The 21,407-nt window shown below is 43.7% G+C and overlaps 2 protein-coding genes across 10 annotated transcripts in view; one reads left to right on the top strand and one right to left on the bottom strand.

The window, feature by feature from the left end:
* Positions 1-11,007, bottom strand: part of NOXA1 (NADPH oxidase activator 1) — a 41,235-nt gene extending 30,228 nt beyond the window's left edge. For 3 of the 4 annotated variants that reach the window (XM_054007725.1, XM_054007726.1, XM_054007729.1), the window contains exons 1-3: positions 10,624-11,007; positions 9,346-9,428; positions 1,042-1,150 (exon numbers count right to left, since the gene is read on the bottom strand). In XM_054007725.1, the coding sequence (XP_053863700.1) occupies positions 1,042-1,150; positions 9,346-9,428; positions 10,624-10,797 (366 nt within the window). In that variant the 5' untranslated portion in view covers positions 10,798-11,007. The remainder of the gene's footprint in view (positions 1-1,041; positions 1,151-9,345; positions 9,429-10,623) is intronic. The other variant, XM_054007727.1, reaches the window with a different exon arrangement.
* Positions 11,008-15,194: 4,187 nt separating this feature from the next.
* EXD3 (exonuclease 3'-5' domain containing 3) overlaps positions 15,195-21,407 on the top strand; it is a 598,889-nt gene continuing 592,676 nt past the window's right edge. For all 6 annotated transcript variants that reach the window (XM_054007609.1, XM_054007611.1, XM_054007610.1 and 3 more), the window contains exon 1: positions 15,195-15,283. The gene's annotated coding sequence lies outside the window, so the exon portion shown is untranslated. The remainder of the gene's footprint in view (positions 15,284-21,407) is intronic.

Genomic DNA, 21,407 nt, shown 5'->3' with positions numbered 1-21,407 from the left:
GAGGGTTGGCAACCTTACCAGCCTCCTGTAGGTGTCTGGCTTGGCTGGATTTGCTGCAGATAGTCATGGAAAGAGACAGGGACCACTGGTGCCCAAAGGCCCAGTCTCGGAGTCTGAGAGACTACAGCCTGCCCTGTGGAACTGTGTGGTTCCCTGGTGCCCGGCCCACTAAAAGGGTCACTCCCAAGGGATGGGTTACAGGGTGGGGCATAGACCAGCCCTGTGAATCCATGACAGGTGGACCTGTGATAAGCAGCAGATAATGTGACATTTTTGTGTACAGGAACATGGATATGTGGTTTTTGCTCATGCTTCCATTCTCAACATTTATGCACAACACTGGTATTGGTCTCAAGGGATCTCTACAGAGACTGCAGTCTGGCCAAAGACCGTATCTTTAGCCCATTGCAACACTGATATGCATTCTACGGGGATGAAATTTAAGGAAAAACCCATGCCTCTCAGGAACTACTCTCTACTCCTTAACTGGATTAACTGCAACTCAACAATCTCAGTAGAACTAGAGAGAGAAAGTTGGGTGGTCTCATCTCCATTCACATGTTCTGTACACATTTCTTTTCAGCTACTCACTCTCTCAATATAAAAATACTGTTTGAATTTTGGAATTAGATCACTTTCTCCCAGTTTTCCCAAGCTAGCGGGTAAGCTCCAGGGCAGTGCTAATACACCGCTACCTCGATATAACGCGACCCGATATAACACAGATTTGGATAGAACGCGGTAAAGCAGTGCTCTGGGCGGGTGGGGCTGCACACTCCGGTGGATCAAAGCAAGTTCAATATAAGGCTGTTTCACCTATAACGCGGTAAGATTTTTTGGCTCCCGAGGACAGCGTTATATCGAGGTAGAGGTGTATTGTGCAATTTGGACTGGCAGCACACTCAGATCCTCATATAGATCTGGATATCAGGGTTTTACCGTCAAACACAGAAATTATGATGGACACAGCTTGGAAAGCATCTGGTTGGCTTTCCATTGCTGATAAGTAAAGACATATCTCCTACCCACCCACACACTCACCTCCCAGGCACAGAGCATATGCCTTAGTCCCAGTTGTTTGTAGTCAATGAAAGGGTTATTTCTTAGGTGAGTGAGGGCCATGCTGAAGTCATACAGAGCTTCTTCATACCTGCAGTGCACAAGGATAGAGATGAAGATGAGAACTGAATCCCCAAATTTGCAGGGAAAGTATCAAGCTCAGGAACCAGACTAGCAAAGAGGATTCTTCTCTTCCCAACAGCCGGGGTTAGAGGAAGCTTCACTGGAGAAACATGCAGAATCACTAAATTTAGACTATTGCTTCCCTTTCTTCCGTGATGATCTGGTCTTATCCCACTGTCGGAGTCTGTTAACTTTTGACATCCAAAATGCTGTCATGATACTGAGGAGTTTCAGAGTAACAGCCGTCCATTCCATACGGCTAAATGCAGTGCCTTGCATAATGACAAGTTTCAGAGTAACAGCCGTTACTGAGGAGATGGGAAAGTGGAAAGGCTAACAGTTCCTTGCTAACTGTAGAAACTGTTCACATTATGCTCCAATTATGGGAATTGGGATCCCTTGCAATTTTATCCTAGCTAGTGTCCTTGCAGAAATTTCAGAGAAAAAGGAAGTGCTGAAGGGTAATGCTGATATTGGACAACAATTCCCAACTAAAAGGGAAGGGTCTGAGAAAAACCTGCAGCTGGCCTGTGCCAGCTGACTTGGACTCTCAGGGCTCAGGCCTGTTTAATTGTAGTGTAGACTTACAGGCCAGGGCTGGAGCCTGGGCTCTAGGGCTCTAGGGGTAGGAGGGTCCCAGAGCTCAGGTTGCAGGCAGAGCCCAGAAGTCTATGCAGCAATGGAACAGCCCCGCAGTTTGAGCCTGAGTCATAGAATATCAGGGTTGGAAGGGACTTCAGGAGGTCATGTAGTCCAACCCCCTGCTCAAAGCAGGACCAATCCCCAGACAGATTTTTGCCCCAGATCCCTAAATGGCCCCCTCAAGGAGTGAGCTCACAACCCGGGGTTTAGCAGGCCAATGCTCAAACCACTGAGCTATCCCTCCCTCATGGGCCAGCTCGGGGTTTGTCTTTGCTGTGTAGACAAACAAACAATGTATGTATAAATACAGAGGAACTTCACTGACTACAAATGGAATTGCTCTGAATTAGAGCTGTGCAGAGGATGGACGTTCTGCTTGGAGAACGAATTCCAGAGTTCTAATTTGACTTTATTCCAAATTTGAAAAATGTGAAGTTCTCTGCAAAGGAATTTTTGTTTCATTTCAAGTTGCTGAAAACGTTTCATTTCCATACAGAATTTTAAAAAATCAAAATGAATAGTCTTTTCAAAATGAAGAATTGAAATGTTTTGTTTTGACATTGTCTAAACCTTTCCCCCCTTTCTTCTTCCTAAATGAACTTCTCAACAGAACGGTACATTCTAACAGAATATGATTCCACTGACGTTCCTCCAACCAGGTCTACTCTGAATTTACCCCAGTGTTGTTCAGAGCAGAATTTGGCTTAGCCATTTTGACCGACAGGAATGGCAATGGGCACCCTCCCTCAGCAAAGGGGAATGGCCACAGAGACACAAAGGTCACCCTATAGAGACAACTAAAATCATAATAGGGATGGGGGGAAGGGGAGTGAGGTATGTGTTGCTAGGAGCCCAGATGCCAGCTCATGCCAAGGCCCCAGGCCTCACTGAACACTGACAGATGCACAGCTGGAAACCAGTCTAACTCACCTGTGTGGTAGTATTGTTAAAATATGACTTAGATTTATAAGAATGCGTTTATTGTTTAGACTTTATGAAGACTTGTAGGATGCTGCATGTATTAATCTTACTTATAACATCTGTACCCCGTAAGGGTATATAAGATTGTATGAGGTGTTTGCATTGTAATCATCCGTAATTGTGTAAATCATCAAACAGAAAGGAGCATTAATTAATGAAGAAATACTGGCTTCCTACAGAAGGTGTTAGGTCCTGCCCACCAAGAAGACCCACAAAGGAGCCATTGTGAAACTGTCACGCTGACTGGAGTGGCTCACGACTACCTCAGGGCAGACGGTCAGAAAACAAGGGCAGACACCCCAAACTGGTGGTGTGGACGATAATTACATTTCCCCAAGCCAGTAACAAATGTGAACTCCTGGATCACTCTTACCAGGCTCACCATGGAATCACAGACAGTCCCCTTAGACTCTCCAGTCTATCTTGCCACCCAGGCAAGCTGAACTTTGTGATAAAAGATTCTTTAAACCCCAGACCACACCACATCAGGTTTCTCCCAGTCCCAAGAGACCAGTCACCCCAGATCAACTGGTACTACAGATCTTACACCAAAGACAAGGCTGGCAGCCAATTCAATAGTAAACTAACTATAGATTTATTAGCTAAGAAAAGGAAATAAGAGTTACTGAGGTTAAAGCAGGTAAAATATATGCACAAGTGAGTCACAGTTTGTAACTCCAAATGGTGTCAGTGATGTAATAAACTTCTGGTTTCCCCAAAGTCTTTTCAGGGTACCCAGATTGTCCCTGGGGATCTCTGCTTTGCATCCAGTACACTTCCCTGTAAGAGTCCAAACAGTCCAGACATGAAGAATCTTCCCCTGAATCCATTCTTATATCTTCTGACAGAAGACAAGCTGTCAGTGTCTCTTCCCACATGGGCTTTTCCTTTGATGATGGAGAGTGGGGAATGCACTTAGTCTATTGACCTTAAACCATCATACATAATGGCCACTTGCTTTTAAATAAGCGTTTTCTGTTAAAGTCCTTAAGTCCTTCCTTAGCATTTCACAAGATTTCTTTGATGGGTTATTAAGTTACAGAGGTGTACGCAATGTAGATGTTTGCTATTATATTATAGCAGGAACAGATAAGTGAAAACAATGCAAATAACATCCCATTGGTTTTCATGAAGTTTAAAAACCCAGTACACTCATTCATCTAACTATTTCTTTGATCTATAATAATACACAAGTGAATTGATCTGAATACATTGTAGCATGACTTGGTCTGCCAGCCTCACTGAAACATTAAAGAACATACAACATTGCTTCCCCTCACACTCAGGGAGAGTAGACCTGCAGGTGAACTCATCCCATCATCTTGAACTCTGGGCGAAGAGAATATAAATCCCTGACAAGAAGGAACAGTAACTCTCTGCTGCTTGAACTCCGAGAAGTGAAAATTCATATGTCCCTTCATGCTTCAACCACCATTCCAGGGACACGCATCCATGCTGATGATGGGTTCTGCTCGATAACAACCCAAAGCAGTGCTGACTGACTCATATTCATTTTCATTATCTGAGTCAGATGCCACCAGCAGAAGGTTGATTTTCTTTTTTGGTGGTTCAGGTTCTGCAGTTTCCACATCAGAGTGTTGCTCTTTTAAGACTTCAGAAAGCATGCTTCACACCTCGTCCCTCTCAGATTTTGGAAGGCACTTCAGATTCTTAAATCTTGGGTCAAGTGCTGTAGCTATCTTTAGAAATCTCATGTTGGTACATTCTTTGCGTTTTGTCAAATCTGCAGTGAAAGTGTTCTTAAAATAAACATGTGCTTGGTCATCTGCTATAACATGAAATATGTGGCAAAATGCAGGTAAAATAGAGCCAGAGACATACAATTCTCCCCCGGGGGGTTCAGTCACAAATTTAATTAATGCATTACTTTTTTAGCAAGTGTCATTATCATGGAAGCATGTCCTCTGGAATGGTGGCCGAAGCATGAAGTGCCATACAAATGTTTAGCATATCTAGCATGTAATACCTTGCAATACCAGCTACAAAAGTCCCATGAGAATGCCTGTTCTCACTTTCTGGTGACATTGTAAATAGGAAGTAGACAGCATTATCTCCCGTAAATGTAAACAAACTTGTTTGTCTTAGCGATTGGCTGAACGAGAAGTAGGACTGAGTGGACTTGTAGGCTCTAAAGTTTTACATTGTTTTGTTTTTGAGTGCAGTTATATAACAAAAAAAATCTATATTTGTAAATTGCACTTTCATGATAAAGAGATTGCATTACAGTACTTGTACGAGGTGAATTGAAAAATATTATTTCTTTTGTTTATCATTTTACAGTGCAAAGAACATAAGAATATAAGAATGGCCATACTGGCTCAGACAAAACGTCCATCCAGCCCAGTACCCTGTCTACCGACAGTGACAAATGCCAGGTATCCCAGAGGGAGTGAACCTAACAGGTACTGATTAAGTGATCTCTCTCCTGCCATCCATCTCCGCCCTCTGACAAACAGAGACTAGGGACACCATTCCTTACCCATCCTGGCTAATAGCCATTAATGGACTTAACCTCCATGAATTTTCTAGTTCTCTTTTAAACCCTGTTATAGTCCTAGCCTTCACAACTTTCACAGGCAAGGAGTTCCACAGGTTGACTGTGCGCTGTGTGAAGAAGAACTTCCTTTTATTTATTTTAAACCTGCTGCCCATTAATTTCATTTGGTGGCCCCTAGTTCTTATATTATGGGAACAAGTAAATAACTTTTCCTTATTCACTTTCTCCACATCACTCATGATTTTATATATTGGTATCATATCCCCCCTTAGTCTCCTCTTTTCCAAGCTGAAATGTCCTACCCTCTTTAATCTCGCCTCATATGGGACCCGTTAAAACCCCCTAATCATTTTAGTTGCCCTTCTCTGAACCTTTTCTAATGCTAGTATAGCTTTTTTGAGATGAGGAGACCACATCTGTACGCAGTATTCGAGATGTGGGTGTACCATGGATTTATATAAGGCCAATAAGATATTCTCTGTCTCATTCTGTATCCCTTTTTGAATGATTCCTAACATCCTGTTTGCTTTTTTGACTGCTGTTGCACACTGCGTGGATGTCTTCAGAGAACTATCCACGATGACTCCAAGATCTCTTTCCTGATTTGTTGTAGCTAAATTAGCCCCCATCATATTGTGTGTATAGCTGGGGTTATTTTTTCCAATGTACATTACTTTACATTTATTCACATTAAATTTCATTTGTCATTTTGTTGCCCAATCACTTAGTTTTGTGAGATCTTTTTGAAGTTCTTCACAGCCTGCTTTGGTCTTAACTATTTTGAGCAGTTTAGTATCATCTGCAAACTTTACTACCTCACTGTTTACCCCTTTCTCCAGATCATTTATGAATACATGAATAGGATTGGTCCTAGGATTGACCTTTGAGGAACACCACTAGTTACCCCTCTCCATTTTGAAAATTTACCGTTTATTCCTACCCTTTGTTCCCTTTCTTTTAACCAGTTCTCAATCCATGAAAGGATCTTCCCTCTTATCCCATGACAACTTAATTTATGTAAGAGCCTTTGGTGAGGGACCTTGTCAAAGGCTTTCTGGAAATCTAAAAACACTATGTCCACTGGATCCCCCTGGTCCACATGTTTGTTGACCCCTTCAAAGAACTCTAATAGATTAGTAAGACATGAATTCCCTTTACAGAAACCATGTTGACTTTTGCCCAACAATTTATGTTCTTCTATGTGTCTGACAATTTTATTCTTTACTATTGTTTCAACTAATTGCTGGGATCACCTCTAGAGCCCTTTTTAAATATTGGTATTACATTAGCTATCTTCCAGTCACTGGGTACAGAAGCTGATTTAATGGACAGGTTACAAACCATAGTTAATAGTTCCGCAATTTCACATTTGAGTTCTTTCAGAACTCTTGGGTGACTGCCATCTGGTCCCGGTGACTTGTTACTGTTAAGTTTATCAATTAATTCCAAAACCTCCTCTAGTGACACTTCAATCTCTGACAATTACTCAGATTTGTCACCTACAAAAGCCAGCTCAGGTTTTGGAATCTCCCTAACATCCTCAGCTGTGAAGACTGAAGCAAAGAATTCATTTAGTTTCTCCAGAATGACTTTATCGTCTTTAAGTGCTCCTTTTCTATCTCAATCGTCCAGGGGCCCCACTGGTTGCTTAGCAGGCTTCCTGCTTCTGATGTACTTAAAAAACATTTTGTTATTACCTTTTGAGTTTTTGGCTAGCTGTTCTTGAAACTCCTTTTTGGCTTTTCTTATTACATTTTTACACTTAATTTGGCAGTGTTTATGCTCCTTTCTATTTACCTCACTAGGATTTGACTTCCACTTTTTAAGAGATACCTTTTTATCTCTCACTGCTTCTTTTACATGATTGTTAAGCCACGGTGGCTCTTTTTTAGTTCTTTTACTGTGTTCTTTAATTTGGGGCATACGTTTAAGTTGGGCCTCTATTATGGTGTCTTTGAAAAGTGTCCATGCAGCTTGCAGGGATTTCACTCTAATCACTGTACCTTTTAATTTCTGTTTAACTAACCCCCTCATTTTTGCATAGTTCCCCTTTCTGAAGTTAAATGCCACAGTGTTAGTTTGTTGAGGTTTTCTTCCCACCACAGGAATGTTAAATGTTATTATATTATGGTCACTATTTCCAAGCGGTCTTGTTACAGTTACCTCTTGGACCAGCTCCTGCGCTCCACTCAGGATTAAATCGAGAGTTGCCTCTCCCCTTGTGGGTTCCTGTACCAGCTGCTCCAAGAAGCAGTCATTTAAAGTATCGAGAAATTTTGTCTCTACATTTTGTCCTGAAGTGATATGCACCCAGTCAAAATGGGGATAATTGAAATTACCCACTATTATTGAGTTCTTTATTTTGATAGCCTCTCTAATCTCCCTTAACATTTCATCGTCACTATCACTGTCCTGGTCAGGTGGTTGATAATAGATCCCTACGGTTATATTCTTATTAGAGCACGGAATTACTATCCATAGAGATTCTATGGAACATGAGGATTCATTTAAGATTTTTACTTCATTTGATTCTACATTTTCTTTCACATATAGTCCCACTCCCACCCCCAACCCCCCCCCCCCCCCCCGCACGACCTGTTCTGTCCTTCCGATATGTTTTGTACCCTGGAATGATTGTGTCCCATTGATTGTCCCCACTCCACCAGGTTTCTGTAATCAAAATTAATATACACTTTGATTTCAATTGCAACACAGAATACAATATATATGAAAATGTAGAAAAACATCCAAAATATTAAACAAATTTCAATTGGTATTCTATTGTTTAACAGTGCGATTAAAACTGCAATTAATGTTTTTAATCACGATTAATTTTTTTGAGTTAATCGCGTGAGTTAGCTGCGATTAATCGACAGCCCTAGTAAACAGCTTTTCCTGGGGAGGTGGGATACCAGACTTGATAGATCAATTGTCTGATTTACTACGGTGACTTCTATGTTTCTTGTCTTTGCTCAATGGCTGGAAGATTCTGGATGGACCCAGATACCAGAGTTTTAGAGAGGGTGTATGTGCTATGTCTATAAGTTATATGGTCTTTAAGTTTATTAACTTTTGCCTTTGGGGTGTCTGAGTACACATATAATGCAGTATGGTAATCAGAGTCTGTGTTCTGTACCTTGCTATGCCTGTGTAGTGGGATGGTCACCCGCTCCTGCCTGGAAAGGCTTAAAACAGCCCTGGGAGAGGTCTGTGGCAGGGGAAAAGCTGGGCTGATTGGGAGGAAGCAGGCTGAGCTGGGGCCATGCCGGCCCTATAAAAGGCTTGAGCCAGGCGCTCAAGCAGACAGGTCTCTCTCTGCATTCAGAGAGAAGGGCCTGGCTGCAGGGAGCTTAACCAAATACCTGGAGTGGAGCAGGGTTGAGGAAAGGCCAAGGGAGCTGGGGAGCTCCAGCCTAGGAAAACCCCAGGCTGCAGGCCTGGTAAGGCCTATTAGGTACTGGATTGCAGGGGGCAGCCCATGGGTCTGAACCCCTTTGCCTGTGATGAGTGGCTGATACTACAATCTGCCCCAGTGAATGGGGGCTAGATGGAGATTGGGTAGTAGCCAAGACTGAGGCAAAGTGGGGATAGTGGGTGGGGGTTCCCCTGGGAGGGGGAGACCCAGAACTGTGGGGGTACTGTCAGGGGGCAGCACCTAGAGAAAGGGGCACCGTGGTCCTGGGAGGGACATGGGGCCAGCGGCAAGGCAGATCACAGGCCTGCAGAGGGCGCTCCAAGGCTGGCAGAGCTAATTCCCTGAGATGACTATCAGGACGCGCCGCAGGGGTGAGTCTGCATGCTACAGCCACTGATTCACTGTGAGGCCTTGGGGAAGTCACTTCCTTTCTCTAAACCTCAGCTCCCTAACTGTAACAGGGAGATTATACTGACCAAAGATCTTCTGAGGCTTAACTGATATTTGCAAAGTGCATTGAGAACACTAGATAAAATGCACTTCAGAAGGGTGAAATATCATTAAAGAAAGAGAGGCAAAGAGTGAAATGAACAAGCATTACACTTACATTTCTAACTGCAGACAGACAAACCCTCTTTGAAAGAAGCCAACAGCTAGATGGTTGTCCTTGGTAACTGTTTTATCAAAGGCCTAAGAAGAAAAATACAGACATGACAAAAGTTAGCTAAACCACATAACAGAGCTGGTGCCTGAGAGATGTGATTGCAAGGCATTTGTTAGAGTGATGGAAGGGCATGGTGGCTGAAATCCAGGAGCAGTTCCTGTGTGGGGGAGAATGCATGTGAACCATCAAAATGATATCTTGCAGATTAGAACCAGTCCCAGGAGAAAGTGATGGAATGTCCCTAAAATAACCCTGTTAGGAATCAGGATTGTGGAATGCAGCTCAGGCTCCTGTAATCTGACGGCCTATTTGCCTGAAGCATAATTGGCTGTTCACGCCTGGAAGCACCTTGTATAGCCTGTTCTTGGCTACTGTGAGCAGACACAGGTGAGCCATGGGGAGAATCATTTTGGGAACCACTTGGTTTGAGAGGGGATCATTGAAAGCAGGTGGTGATAGGGTGGAGAGTGGGGGATGTGAAGGAGAAAATGGAAAGATTCCTCACCATGCACATAAAAGTCAGTATTCCTGCTTAACTTAAACCCACAGCTAATTTAGACACCATTTTATATGTATAGTTGGGATTATGTTTTCCAATGTGAATTACTTTGCATGGTGAGACTAATATAGTAATCCAGGAGCGCACATTTGTTGTTGGTTTGGTGATATCTAGTTATAGAATATACCACTAGTTTGGGGTGTCTGACTTGAGATTGGCCTCTCGGGTGTAACCACTGTGACAACTGCATAGATTTACCATTAATGAGCCACTATTAAGTCATAGCCACATTGGAAAAACCACCACTTTACTTAAATGTGCCATCACATATAAATCTAAGACACAGTTTTCAATGATCAAGGTCTTTACTGACTGAGGAAGGGGGAGAAACAGAATGTAAGAGAACCTGGCTTGTTCTCGGATTCATGAGCAGGAACGGAATTAGATTTGTCTGATATCAGGCAACCATAAATTCCTCTGAAATATGTACTGTAAGGTTTGTTCAGTAGCAAAGTATAATTTTCTTTTCCCCGTTCTATCTGCGCTATGGTAATTCAAATAATAATAACTAGAAAATCTCCTAAGAAATAATATAATGGCAGATTTCCACTTTCCATTCAGAGTTAACCATCTTTTCTCTTTCCCAGATAAAAGTAAACACAAAACACAAGATTCCCTTCCTATATTTTTGACTTGCTTTACTTTTTCTTTCTTTTGCTCACCTGCAAGGCTCCCTCGGGGTTCCCTGTTGAGAGATGCACACAGCCTATGTTGAAATAGATCCTGGAGGATGGCTCTTCGATACTGGAGAAGATTTTCAAGGCAGAATCCCAGTCCCCCTTATCCATAGCCAGAATTCCTTCATGCCAGCCTCTCACTAAGTCTCGATATGCCATTTTCTCTCTGTATACACAAATAAAACAGATTCCTCTCTAAAGTCCTTCAGGATCTGGCTATCTTGGCAGCTGCCTTAAAGCCTCACCCAGCTCTTTGCTGACAGACAGGTGCACCTGCCTGGAATTCAGGGCTAACAAGGAAGTTCAGCAGCCTCTAAGTCATACTTTGCTAAATACTCCCTTTATTACTCAATGGGTTCAGAAACACAAAGATTTCAAGGAAATGAGCAAAAGTAGGAGGAGTCAACCTAAATATTGACAGAGGAGACTGTTTAATCTCTGCCTGAACATAGACGGTGAGATTGCCATCTCAGTTGCACACACTTGTGTATAACCGAATGCAGGTCTGGCCTCAAATCTGTATAAAGCATATAAAACACAGATTTGTTCACCTATTGCATTGTACTCCAAGTATTTCACTGTATTTCACAAAGAAAAGGTGGAATGCATAAAATTAGATAGGAAGCACTTCTGGCCAGGTGCTCTGCCTTTCTCTGTGTTCTGCAAAGAGCCTGGTAAGCTTCTGGACACAGTCAAAAATAAAATAATCATATTAATATAAGACAGTAACTCCTTGCTTAAGGTTGTAGTTATGTTCCTGAAAAAGGCGATTTTAAGCGAAATAATGTTAAGCGAATCCAATTTCCCCATAAGAATTAATGTAAATAAGGGGGGTTAGGGTCCAGGGAATTTTTTTTCACCAGACGAAAGAGTGTATATATATATACACACAGTATAAGTTTTAAACAAGCAATTTAATACTGTACACAGCAATGATAATTGTGTAGCTTGGTTGAGGTGGTGAAGTCAGAGGGTGAGATATTTCCCAGGGAATGCCTTACTGCTAAATGATGAACAAGCAATCAGCTGAGCCCTCAAGGGTTAACACATTGTTGTTAATGTAGCTTCACACTCTGCAAGGCAGAACAAATAGAGGGAGGGGAGACAGCATGTCAGACAGACAGAGATACACTGTGTGTGTGTGTGAGATGCGCATTAAGTATGCTGACCCCACTCTAAGTATATTGCCTTTTTATGTAGATTAGCAAGTTGAGACAGCAGCTGCTGCCAGCAAACTCCCTCTGTCCTGAGCCCTGTCGTGTCCCCCCCCGCCCTATGGAGATGGGGTAAGTGGGGGGCAGGAGCAGGGGGGAGGGGGATACCCTGACAGCCCCCCTGTCCTCCCCCGCACAGCAAGCATGAAGCTCCCGGGAGCAGCTCCAAGGCAGAGGGCAGGAGCAGCACATGGCAGTGGGGGGGTGGGATAGCTGAATTGCGGGCAATTGATAGCCTGCAGGGTGGCAGCTGCACAGGGAACTTAGGAGAGTGGGGAGCTGCTGGAGGCAGGGCTGGCTCCAGGGTTTTTGCCGCCCCAAGCGGCGGTAAAAAAAAAAAAGCCACTTTCAGCGGCAGCTCCACCGCGCTGCTTTCTTCTTTGGTGGCAATTCAGTGGCAGGTCCTTCCCTCCGAGAGGGACCGAGGGACCCACTGCCGAATTGTCGCTGAAGAGCCCGACGTGCCGCCCCTTCCCCGTGGCCGCCCCAAGCACCTGCTTGCTGGGCTGGTGCCTGGAGCCGGCCCTGATAGGGGGGCTGCCGGGCCACCCTGGTTCCAAGCCCCGACCAGCTTGCTCTAACGGGCTGCTCTTTCTGCAAGCAGTGGACAAAGCAGGCAGCAGCCAAACAACGTTATAAGGAAGCATTGCACAACTTTAAATGAGCATGTTCTCTAATTGATCAGCAACATTACAACGAAACAACGTTAACCAGGATGACTTTAAGTGAGGAGTTACTGTACAAAAATGTTACAGCCAAATGACTCACCACAGGATCCTAAACTTCATGCACAAAATATGTTCAAACTCCACATTTCACATGTAAATGTAGGATTTATGTTCATAATTTAAACATTAGGGTTCTGGCTGAAATCCAATAAAAATGCTTTCCAAAGCCAGTTAAGGTTGCTAAATGACAACAGTATAGTTACCTATCACCTAATTTAAGTGCCAACCACTTAAAATCAAGGATATGAATAGTTAAGGACTCTGAAATGTCACGCTGCCCACATAATAAGGAATCTGTTATTCCTATGCAGTATAGAAAAGATATATTTCATCATAACACAGCAACCTCCTTCAGCAGCACAAGAAGGAGGGGCAGATAAACAGTTACTAAGCCAATTCAGCAGCAGGAGAGGTAACTCACTGCCCAATCTTCCTCTCTGGAATTTGGACCAGAGGAAGATAAGTCCTGGCTCCTTTGCCAGTTGAAGCCCTTTTCTTACTTGGAGAGACCCCCCACAAATTGTAAGCCTGCTGAATCCACCTGGAATATGTGGCTGCAAGGAGTGGGTGTGTGTTCTGAGTAACAAAAAGCCAATTTGATTAGGGACAAGAAGGGTACAGATAGGTCTCACTGTTTGTGCAGCTTTTTTGCATTGACTGATGTTGTGGCCTAGTGAACCAGTGGGTTCCTCTGCTTAGTGTTTTGGAATGACAGTCAAATCCTAGTCCCTCTTTCTGGGGATATTCAGGTTGAATAGCCGTATCAAGAGCCCATTTACAATTATGAAACATCTCCATTTTCTTTTCAGGGAGAGGAAGAACAGCTCTCCTTACGTGCTGTTTGGAAGGTTTCTTTCCTGTGCCAGTAGCAACAGGTTCTGTCAAATAGCAGATCTCCAACTGAGTCATTTTGTGGGGCACTTTATAAGATAAGAGACAGATCTTTCTAAGGGGCCATATTCTGTCAAATACACCCCAATCACTTATTGCTCATTTTACAAAAATTCTGCAGACTAGGAATTCCATAAATCATTGGTGTGCCTGAGAACTGCTGCTGCTCTCCTTTCTTTTTGGCAAGAAAACAGTTCTGTCGATTAGCAGGTTTGGGAAGCCATACTTCTGTATTTACATCTCATATCAGAATTTGATATTTTTCCTGTGCTACTTATGCAAAGTCTCTTACAAGATGCTCTTAAGAAAACTAAGTAGTCATGGGATGAGAGGTGAAGTTTTGTCTCATTAGATATTGACAGCTAGGAGAAAACAAGAAGTTTGAACTAATGATTGATCTTCAAGATGGCAAAAGGTTAACAGTGAAAAGAACATGTCCACGAAAGCTTATGTTCTAATAAATTTGTTAGTCTCTAAGGTGCCACAAGTACTCCTGTTCTTTTTGCAGATACAGACTAACACGGCTGCTACTCTGAAACCGGTTAACAGTGAGTTGCCCTAAAGTCTGTATTAGAACTGGAGTGGTTTAATATGTAAACGATCTGGAATGAGGGGTGACAGGGAGCTGGCAATATTGGTTAATGACACAAGATTATTTAGTTTTAGTCAAGGCTAGTAAGACTGAGGAACTGCATAGGGATCTAACAAAACTAGCTGACTGGGCAGTATAATGGCAGACAAGATACACTGGCAAATGAAAGGTTGCGCACAATAAGAAATAATTTAACCTATTCATACACATTGCTGGGATCTAAATGAAATGTAAGCACCCAGGGAAAAGACCTGGATGTCACTGTGGATAGTTCAATGAAAACTTCTGTTCAATACATAGCAGAAGTCAAAAAGCAAATAAAATGTTAGACAATCAAAATAACAGGAGAGAAAACAACACTAAAACCATTATATAAACTGATGTTATATTTTCATTTAGAATGCTGAGTAGTTATCCAAACTGAAAAAAGACAGAGCAGAAACATAGGGAACTGAGTACCCTGCAGAAAACAAACAAAACCCCATGACAGTGGGACTGGAAGTCTGGAGTCAACTGAGATTTAGTCTAAAAAGAGCAATATAGATGCTCCTGATGGGCTGGAATCTGGGCTCTGAGACCCTCCATCCTCCCCAGGTTTCGGAGCCCGGATTTTAGCACAGTCCGAATATCTACACTGCTAGTTTTAGTCCAGTAGCGGGAGTCTTGCAAACCCAAGTCAGTTGCCCCCGGCTCTGCGACTCACTGCTGTGGGTTTTTCTTATTGACTGAGACAGGAAACAAAGCGGTGGGGACTTGAAGGGCTCCGTATGAGAGCAGACTAAAAAGATTGGGCCTGTACAGAGAGGAGATAAGAAGAGGGGACATGAGAGGGGCACCCAAAGCAAGGACTGGAAGTACACTGGGAGCCCTCATTTACCATTTGCATAATACAAGAATGTTTGTGGGGCCATTCCGCAGGCGCTGTGTAATGTGGGACCTGAGGCTAAAGAGCGGGTCACTGAGAATGCCCCCATCCCCCGGACAACCTGCTGGGCACACGCGGGCACGAGGGCGGGGCCGGGCAGACACCGCCTGGGGGCGCTATTCAGCCAGGCCCGTTTCAGCGCCGTTGTGGGAGGGCCCCCAGGCTCAGGCCGGCAGGGGGCGCTGCGGCGAGCGGCGTGTGCCACAGGGAACCCGCCCTGCCGGGCTGCGGGGAAGGATTTGGGCGCCGCACCACAGAGCCCGGCCGCTGCTACCGGCTTCCGGCGTGTTGTCAGGTGAGTAGCCGGAGCAGCTCCGCAGATCCCCCCAGCCCGCCATGGGCCGGGCCGGCAGGGGGACGCGGAGCCCGGACCCTGCCTGGCTGAGGGACCGGCCTGGAGCTGGGGGCAGAGCAGGGAGCGGCTCGTCTCTGTGCGGGGCCGGGGCCCCGAAGCGGCCCAGCGAGGCCCAGGGGCCGGGAGCAGCTCGCTGCCGCGCGATTCTCAGCTTGCTGCGGGCGCAGCCCCAGGGACAGCGGGTCCCAGCGCCCCCCCGGGTCCGGGCAGTGCTGGGTCCGTCGCCCTCCGCGCTGGCGCGCTCCCGGGACGGACCGTCGCCCGCCGCGCCTGGCGTCCCGCGGCCTGCGCTGCTTGGATCCGCGCGCTGCTGGCTGCAGGGACCCCCCCCCCCCACACACACCGCTCAGAGCGGGGCCGCGCCGCGCCGCGCTGAAGAGGTGACTGGGTTGTGGGGCTTTGGCCAGCCCCTGCCTCCACCCCAGCGCTAAGCTGGCACTTTGGCTGGTTGCAGTCTGCGCAGCATGATTCAACACCTCACAGACTTTTCACTGGGGCTTCACTTGGTGAATAAAAACTTGAGACTTAAAAAGGGGAGACTGAACATACAGTGTTTATTGAACATACAACTGTGGCCAAAGGACTTTGGTGTTTTTGGAGACAAAAAACAGCTTCGGGAGACTTAATAGGAACCAACCTGTTAATTTATTGGGTTGTGGGGATTGTTTGGTTTTGTAAAACAGAACTGAGACTTCTTAGTTGGCAAACGATGCCTTAATGAAACTTGCCATGCAGTGCTGTTTGCTAACACACTACTAGCTAAATTCATGAAGTTTCCCATTTTTACCACAAAAAGCCACTAATGGTCAGTATTTTTATGTTGTAATCTCTGGTTGGGTTTATTATGACCCTTCATCTGTAAGCTGCTGTTGAAATCAAATGATGGAAATATATCACTACCATCAATCCCTCATTTCCTGGTACAGTGATGTACCTTCCTTTAAGCAGTGATGTGAATTTGCAATTTCCAGCGCTGCCATTAGATGTCAGTATGGCACTAAGGAGCTAGGAGAATTGCCGGATGTAAGACCGTATACAGTTCAATATTTATGTAGCATCCTTCTTACACAGCATCACAGAATGCTTTAGGGAAAAGAGAAAAGGAAGATTTACAGTTGGGGGGTTAAAAAAGAAATTGGCTCAGCTGACAGCATTCCAGTTAGTTGAGGCAGAATAAGTAAGAGTGCAAACAGGTGATGTTATCGGGAATATTATTATGCTAATCACAAGCTGCAGGGGTTTAAATAGGAAGAAATAGGCTTTGTCTACATTAGCAGTTTTGTTGGCAAACCTGTCAAGGGTGTGAAAAAACACACCTTTGACCAACGTAAGTTTTACCGACAAAAGTGCTAGGTGGACAGTGCTATGTTGGCAGGAGATACTCTCCTGCCAGCATAGCTAACGCTGCTCATTGGGGTGGTTTAATTATGCCCGCAGGAAAGCATAGAATTAATGGCACATTGCAAGATTTAAAGTAGTGTCCAAATGCTGAAACTGAGCAGTAGATGCAAAGAAGCTGTCCCATTATAGAATTTCTTTTGAACTATGTTGAAATGCCTCAAAAACAAACACATCTGCCCCATCTGATCAATATATAAACCATGGCCATGACAAAATCTTGTCATTGCTGAACAACAGTATATGCAAGTGATCAATGCAGTGTTTCACACTAACTTTTCTGTGCTATCATCTCCAAGACTGGAAATAACCATTGTCTCAGAGACAGAGAAATCTCTGAAGCATATGGAAGTCTCTAAAAATTAAAATGTTGGTTTTTTTTAATGCCATTGGGCCAGAGCTATGGTTTTTATTAAAAAAAAGTGACTTTTATTAATAATAATACTTTGTCCTTTTATATAATACCTCACATCTCAAAATGCTTCACAATTCTCCTGCCAGGTACTCTAGATAGATTGTTATCCACTTTTTTACTCTGAAGGAAGTGACTTGCTCATGGTCATACAACAGGTAACACGGGTAATTCCCAGTGCTTTTTCTAACAGTTACACACAGAGAACAAGAAGATACTCCAATACAGTATAGTGAAATGTATCCCAAAAATTCAATGTATGCCTGGGTATAAGTCCCTCAGACAGTCTTTTATAGGTGGGGAGATAATTTCTGCAGATTCTATGTGCAGAAGAAGGAGCCATATTTGGCTCACCTGGTGCACAGATAGTTTTATAAGCACTTTTTGTTGTAGTTTTGCACTTGCAGTAATTTAACAAAGGGTTTTTGTTAAAAAAAATCTGTTTTTATTCTAAGACATATTTAGTCAGGGGAAGGGTTTGAACAGTTCATTTGAAACTGCATCAGATTAACATTATGCACAGAACTCATTTGTGAGTTCTGAGGAGGAAACCTAAACCCCACAAAGTTTTGCTTTGAAGGTTCTGTGTGCAACCATGCCACAAAAAGTTTTTTTTCCAAAGACACTTAACAGTTTTTGTTAGTCCTTAAGATGAACTGTGTTAAAGGTGAAATGCAAAGATGAAATGAGCATAGCTCTTGGAAAAAAGTAGCCCCATGTGAGAATAGAAACATGCTCACTGTACTCAGTATATATCATGTTAGAATTCTGATGATCAAGGTGCTTGTTAGATATTTCATACAATAGAAAAGGGATAAACTGGTATTTCACATATATGTGTACATGTGCTCTTTGTCTTTTAATCAGCCCCTGCTCTTCATTATGCAGCTGTGACTAAATAATGTAAATATGAGGGTACTGACATTGTAGAGCAGTTCCTTTCTTGTTAACATACTCTGTGCTCTCATTGACATGTTCTTTACTAGTCTTACAGTGCAGTTTATTTGTGGACATTGTTGACATTTGTGTGAACATATCACAGTGCACTTAATGGCACATTAACCTAGCTGTGCAGATATGTTTTATAGATGGGATGTATAGTAACTAGACTATATGCATGCACTATTGAACCTCGCTACCATGAATTTCTGGCATGCATGTCTTGCTCTTTCTTCAGCTTATCAGATGAGAGGAGTAGCTGGTAAATAACGGTCTCCAGAAACTCACCACGATATAGTGTGAGGCTGTGGTTTCTCTGGTAGCAACAGTTAAGGTTGCAAAAGGTTTTCATTATTATCCCATATTTTCTTTTGCTCATATCTTTCCCCAAAATTCTCATTCTGGACTGAAAGTTTCCATGGTTGGTATACGTTCTAAGGCAGGGGTCGGCAACCTTTCAGAAGTGATGTGCCGAGTCTTCATTTATTCACTCAAATTTAAGGTTTCGCGTGCTGGTAATGTACAAGAAGTGGGGAGGAGTATAAAAATATTGCTCAGGCATGCAGGAGTGAAATCAGGAAGGCCAAATCACACTTGGAGTTGCAGCTAGCAAGAGATATTAAGAGTAACAAGAAGGGTTTCTTCAGGTATGTTAGCAACAAGAAGAAAGTCAAGGAAAGTGTGCGCCCCTTACTGAATGAGGGAGGCAACCTAGTGACCGAGGATGTGGAAAAAGCTAATGTACTCAATGCTTTTTTTGCCTCTGTCTTCACGAACAAGGCAGCTCCCAGACTGCTGAACTGGGCAGCACAATATGGGGAGAAGGTGACCAGCCCTCGGTGGAGAAAGAAGTGGTTCGGGACTATTTAGAAAAACTGGACGTGCGCAAGTCCATGGGGCCGGATGCGCTGCATGCGAGGGTGCTAAAGGAGTTGGCGGATGAGATTGCAGAGCCATTAGCCATTATTTTTGAAAACTCATGGCGATCGGGGGAGGTCCCAGATGACTGGAAAAAGGCTAATGTAGTGCCCATCTTTAAAAAAGGGAAGGAGGAGGATCCGGGGAACTACAGGCCAGTCAGCCTCACCTCAGTCCCTGGAAAAATCATGGAGCAGGTCCTCAAGGAATCAATTACGAAACATTTAGAGGAGAGGAAAGTGATCAGGAACATTCAGCATGGATTCACCAAGGGGAAGTCATGCCTGACTAACCTAATTGCCTTCTATGATGAGATAACTGGCTCTGTGGATGAGGGGAAAGCAGTGGATGTGTTATTCCTTGACTTTAGCAAAGCTTTTGATACGGTCTCCCACAGTATTCTTGCCGCCAAGTTAAAGAAGTATGGGCTAGATGAATCGACTGTAAGGTGGATAGAAAGCTGGCTAGATCGTCGGGCTCAATGGGTAGTGATCAATGGCTCCATGTCTAGTTGGCAGTCGGTTTCAAGCGGAGTGCCCCAAGGGTCGGTCCTGGGGCCGGTTTTGTTTAATATCTTTATTAATGATCTGGAGGCTGGTGTGGACTGCACTCTCAGCAAGTTTGCAGATGACACTAAACTAGGAGGCGTGGTAGATACACTAGAGGGTAGGGATCGGATACAGAGGGACCTAGACAAATTAGAGGATTGGGCCAAAAAAACCCTGATGAGGTTCAACAAGAACAAGTGCAGAGTCCTGCACTTAGGACGGCAGAATCCCATGCACTGTTACAGACTAGGGACCGAATGGCTAGGTAGCAGTTCTGCAGAAAAAGACCTAGAGGTCACAGTGGATGAGAAGCTGGATATGAGTCAACAGTGTGCTCTTGTTGCCAAGAAGGCTAACGGCATTTTGGGCTGTATAAGTAGGGGCATTGCTAGCAGATCGAGGAACGTGATCGTTCCCCTTTATTCGACATTGGTGAGGTGTCATCTGGAATAATGTGCCCAGTTTTGGGCCCCACATTACAAGAAGGATGTGGAAAAATTGGAAAGAGTCCAGCGGAGGGCAACAAAAATGATTAGGGGTCTGGAGCACATGACTTATGAGGAGAGACTGAGGGAACTGGGATTGTTTAGTCTCCGGAAGAGAAGAATGAGGGGGGATTTGATAGCAGCCTTCAACTACCTGAAGGGGGGTTCCAAAGAGGATGGAGCTCAGCTGTTCTCAGTGGTGGCAGATGACAGAACAAGGAGCAATGGTCTCAAGTTACAGTGGGGGAAGTCCAGGTTGGATATTAGGAAACATTATTTCACTAGGAGGGTGGTGAAGCACTGGAATGTGTTACCTAGGGAGGTGGTGGAGTCTCCTTCCTTGGAGGTTTTTAAGGCCCGGCTTGACAAAGCCCTGGCTTGGATGATTTAGTTGGGAATTGGTCCTGCTTTGAGCAGGGGGTTGGACTAGATATTCTATGATTCTATGATTTTTTAACATTTTTAGAAGGTCTCTTTCTATAAGTCTATAATACATAACTAAATTATTGTTGTATGTAAAGTAAATAAGGTTTTTAAAACATTTAAGAAGTTTCATTTAAAATTAAATTAAAATGCAGAACCCCCCGGATTGGTGGCCGGGACCTGGGCAGTGTGAGTGCCACTGAAAATCAGCTCGTGTGCCGCCTTTGGCACGTGTGCCATAGGTTGTCTACCCCTGTTCTTAGGTGATTACTTAAAATAAGTTTCAAGTAAATTCTTTGTCATGTTTGGGTTATGTGTCTCTGAAAGAAAAATTCCCACTTTAAGAACATTCAGGAGATTGTCTTTCCACTGCTGATCTTTTAAAAGTAGTCTTCCTCAAGGAAGGAGTTGTTAAGTCGGAAAAAGAATTGGGTGGAAAATAACAAAATCAATGCATGTGGGATTGAGTATAGTAGGAATTTTCCACTGCTTGCAAAATGCATATTTAAATGTTTGCTGGATACAACTGGCTCACTTTGGTTTTTGTCAGATATAAAATGGATTATAACTTTTGGGAAAATAATAATCATATTTATTATGGTAGTGCCTGAGGGCCGAATAGTAGTACTGTACAAACAAAAGTAGGATTGTATCCCTTTGGGATTGAAACTTCACATTTTTGGGACTAAAGGGGACTTTTCTTGGAAATGGAATGATTTTTGTCTTTTTGAATTATGGGACAGAATTGCAGCTTTTTTACTTTCAACTCAGAAATTATCAGTGTTACAAACTCTATGCAAGGCATGTTATAGTAGCCCTCAGAGGGAAAGAAACCCGTGAGAAGTCTGATAAAAATTCGCCACATAATTGAAAAATATTTTTTCCAATAAGCAATTGCTGCAGTTGCCAGAGGGACATTACATGAGTGTGAATGGGAGGGA

This window comes from Malaclemys terrapin, chromosome 17 (genome assembly GCF_027887155.1).
Source record: "Malaclemys terrapin pileata isolate rMalTer1 chromosome 17, rMalTer1.hap1, whole genome shotgun sequence".
Lineage (NCBI taxonomy): Eukaryota > Metazoa > Chordata > Testudines > Emydidae > Malaclemys > Malaclemys terrapin.
This window is presented reverse-complemented; position numbering and strand designations above follow the sequence as displayed.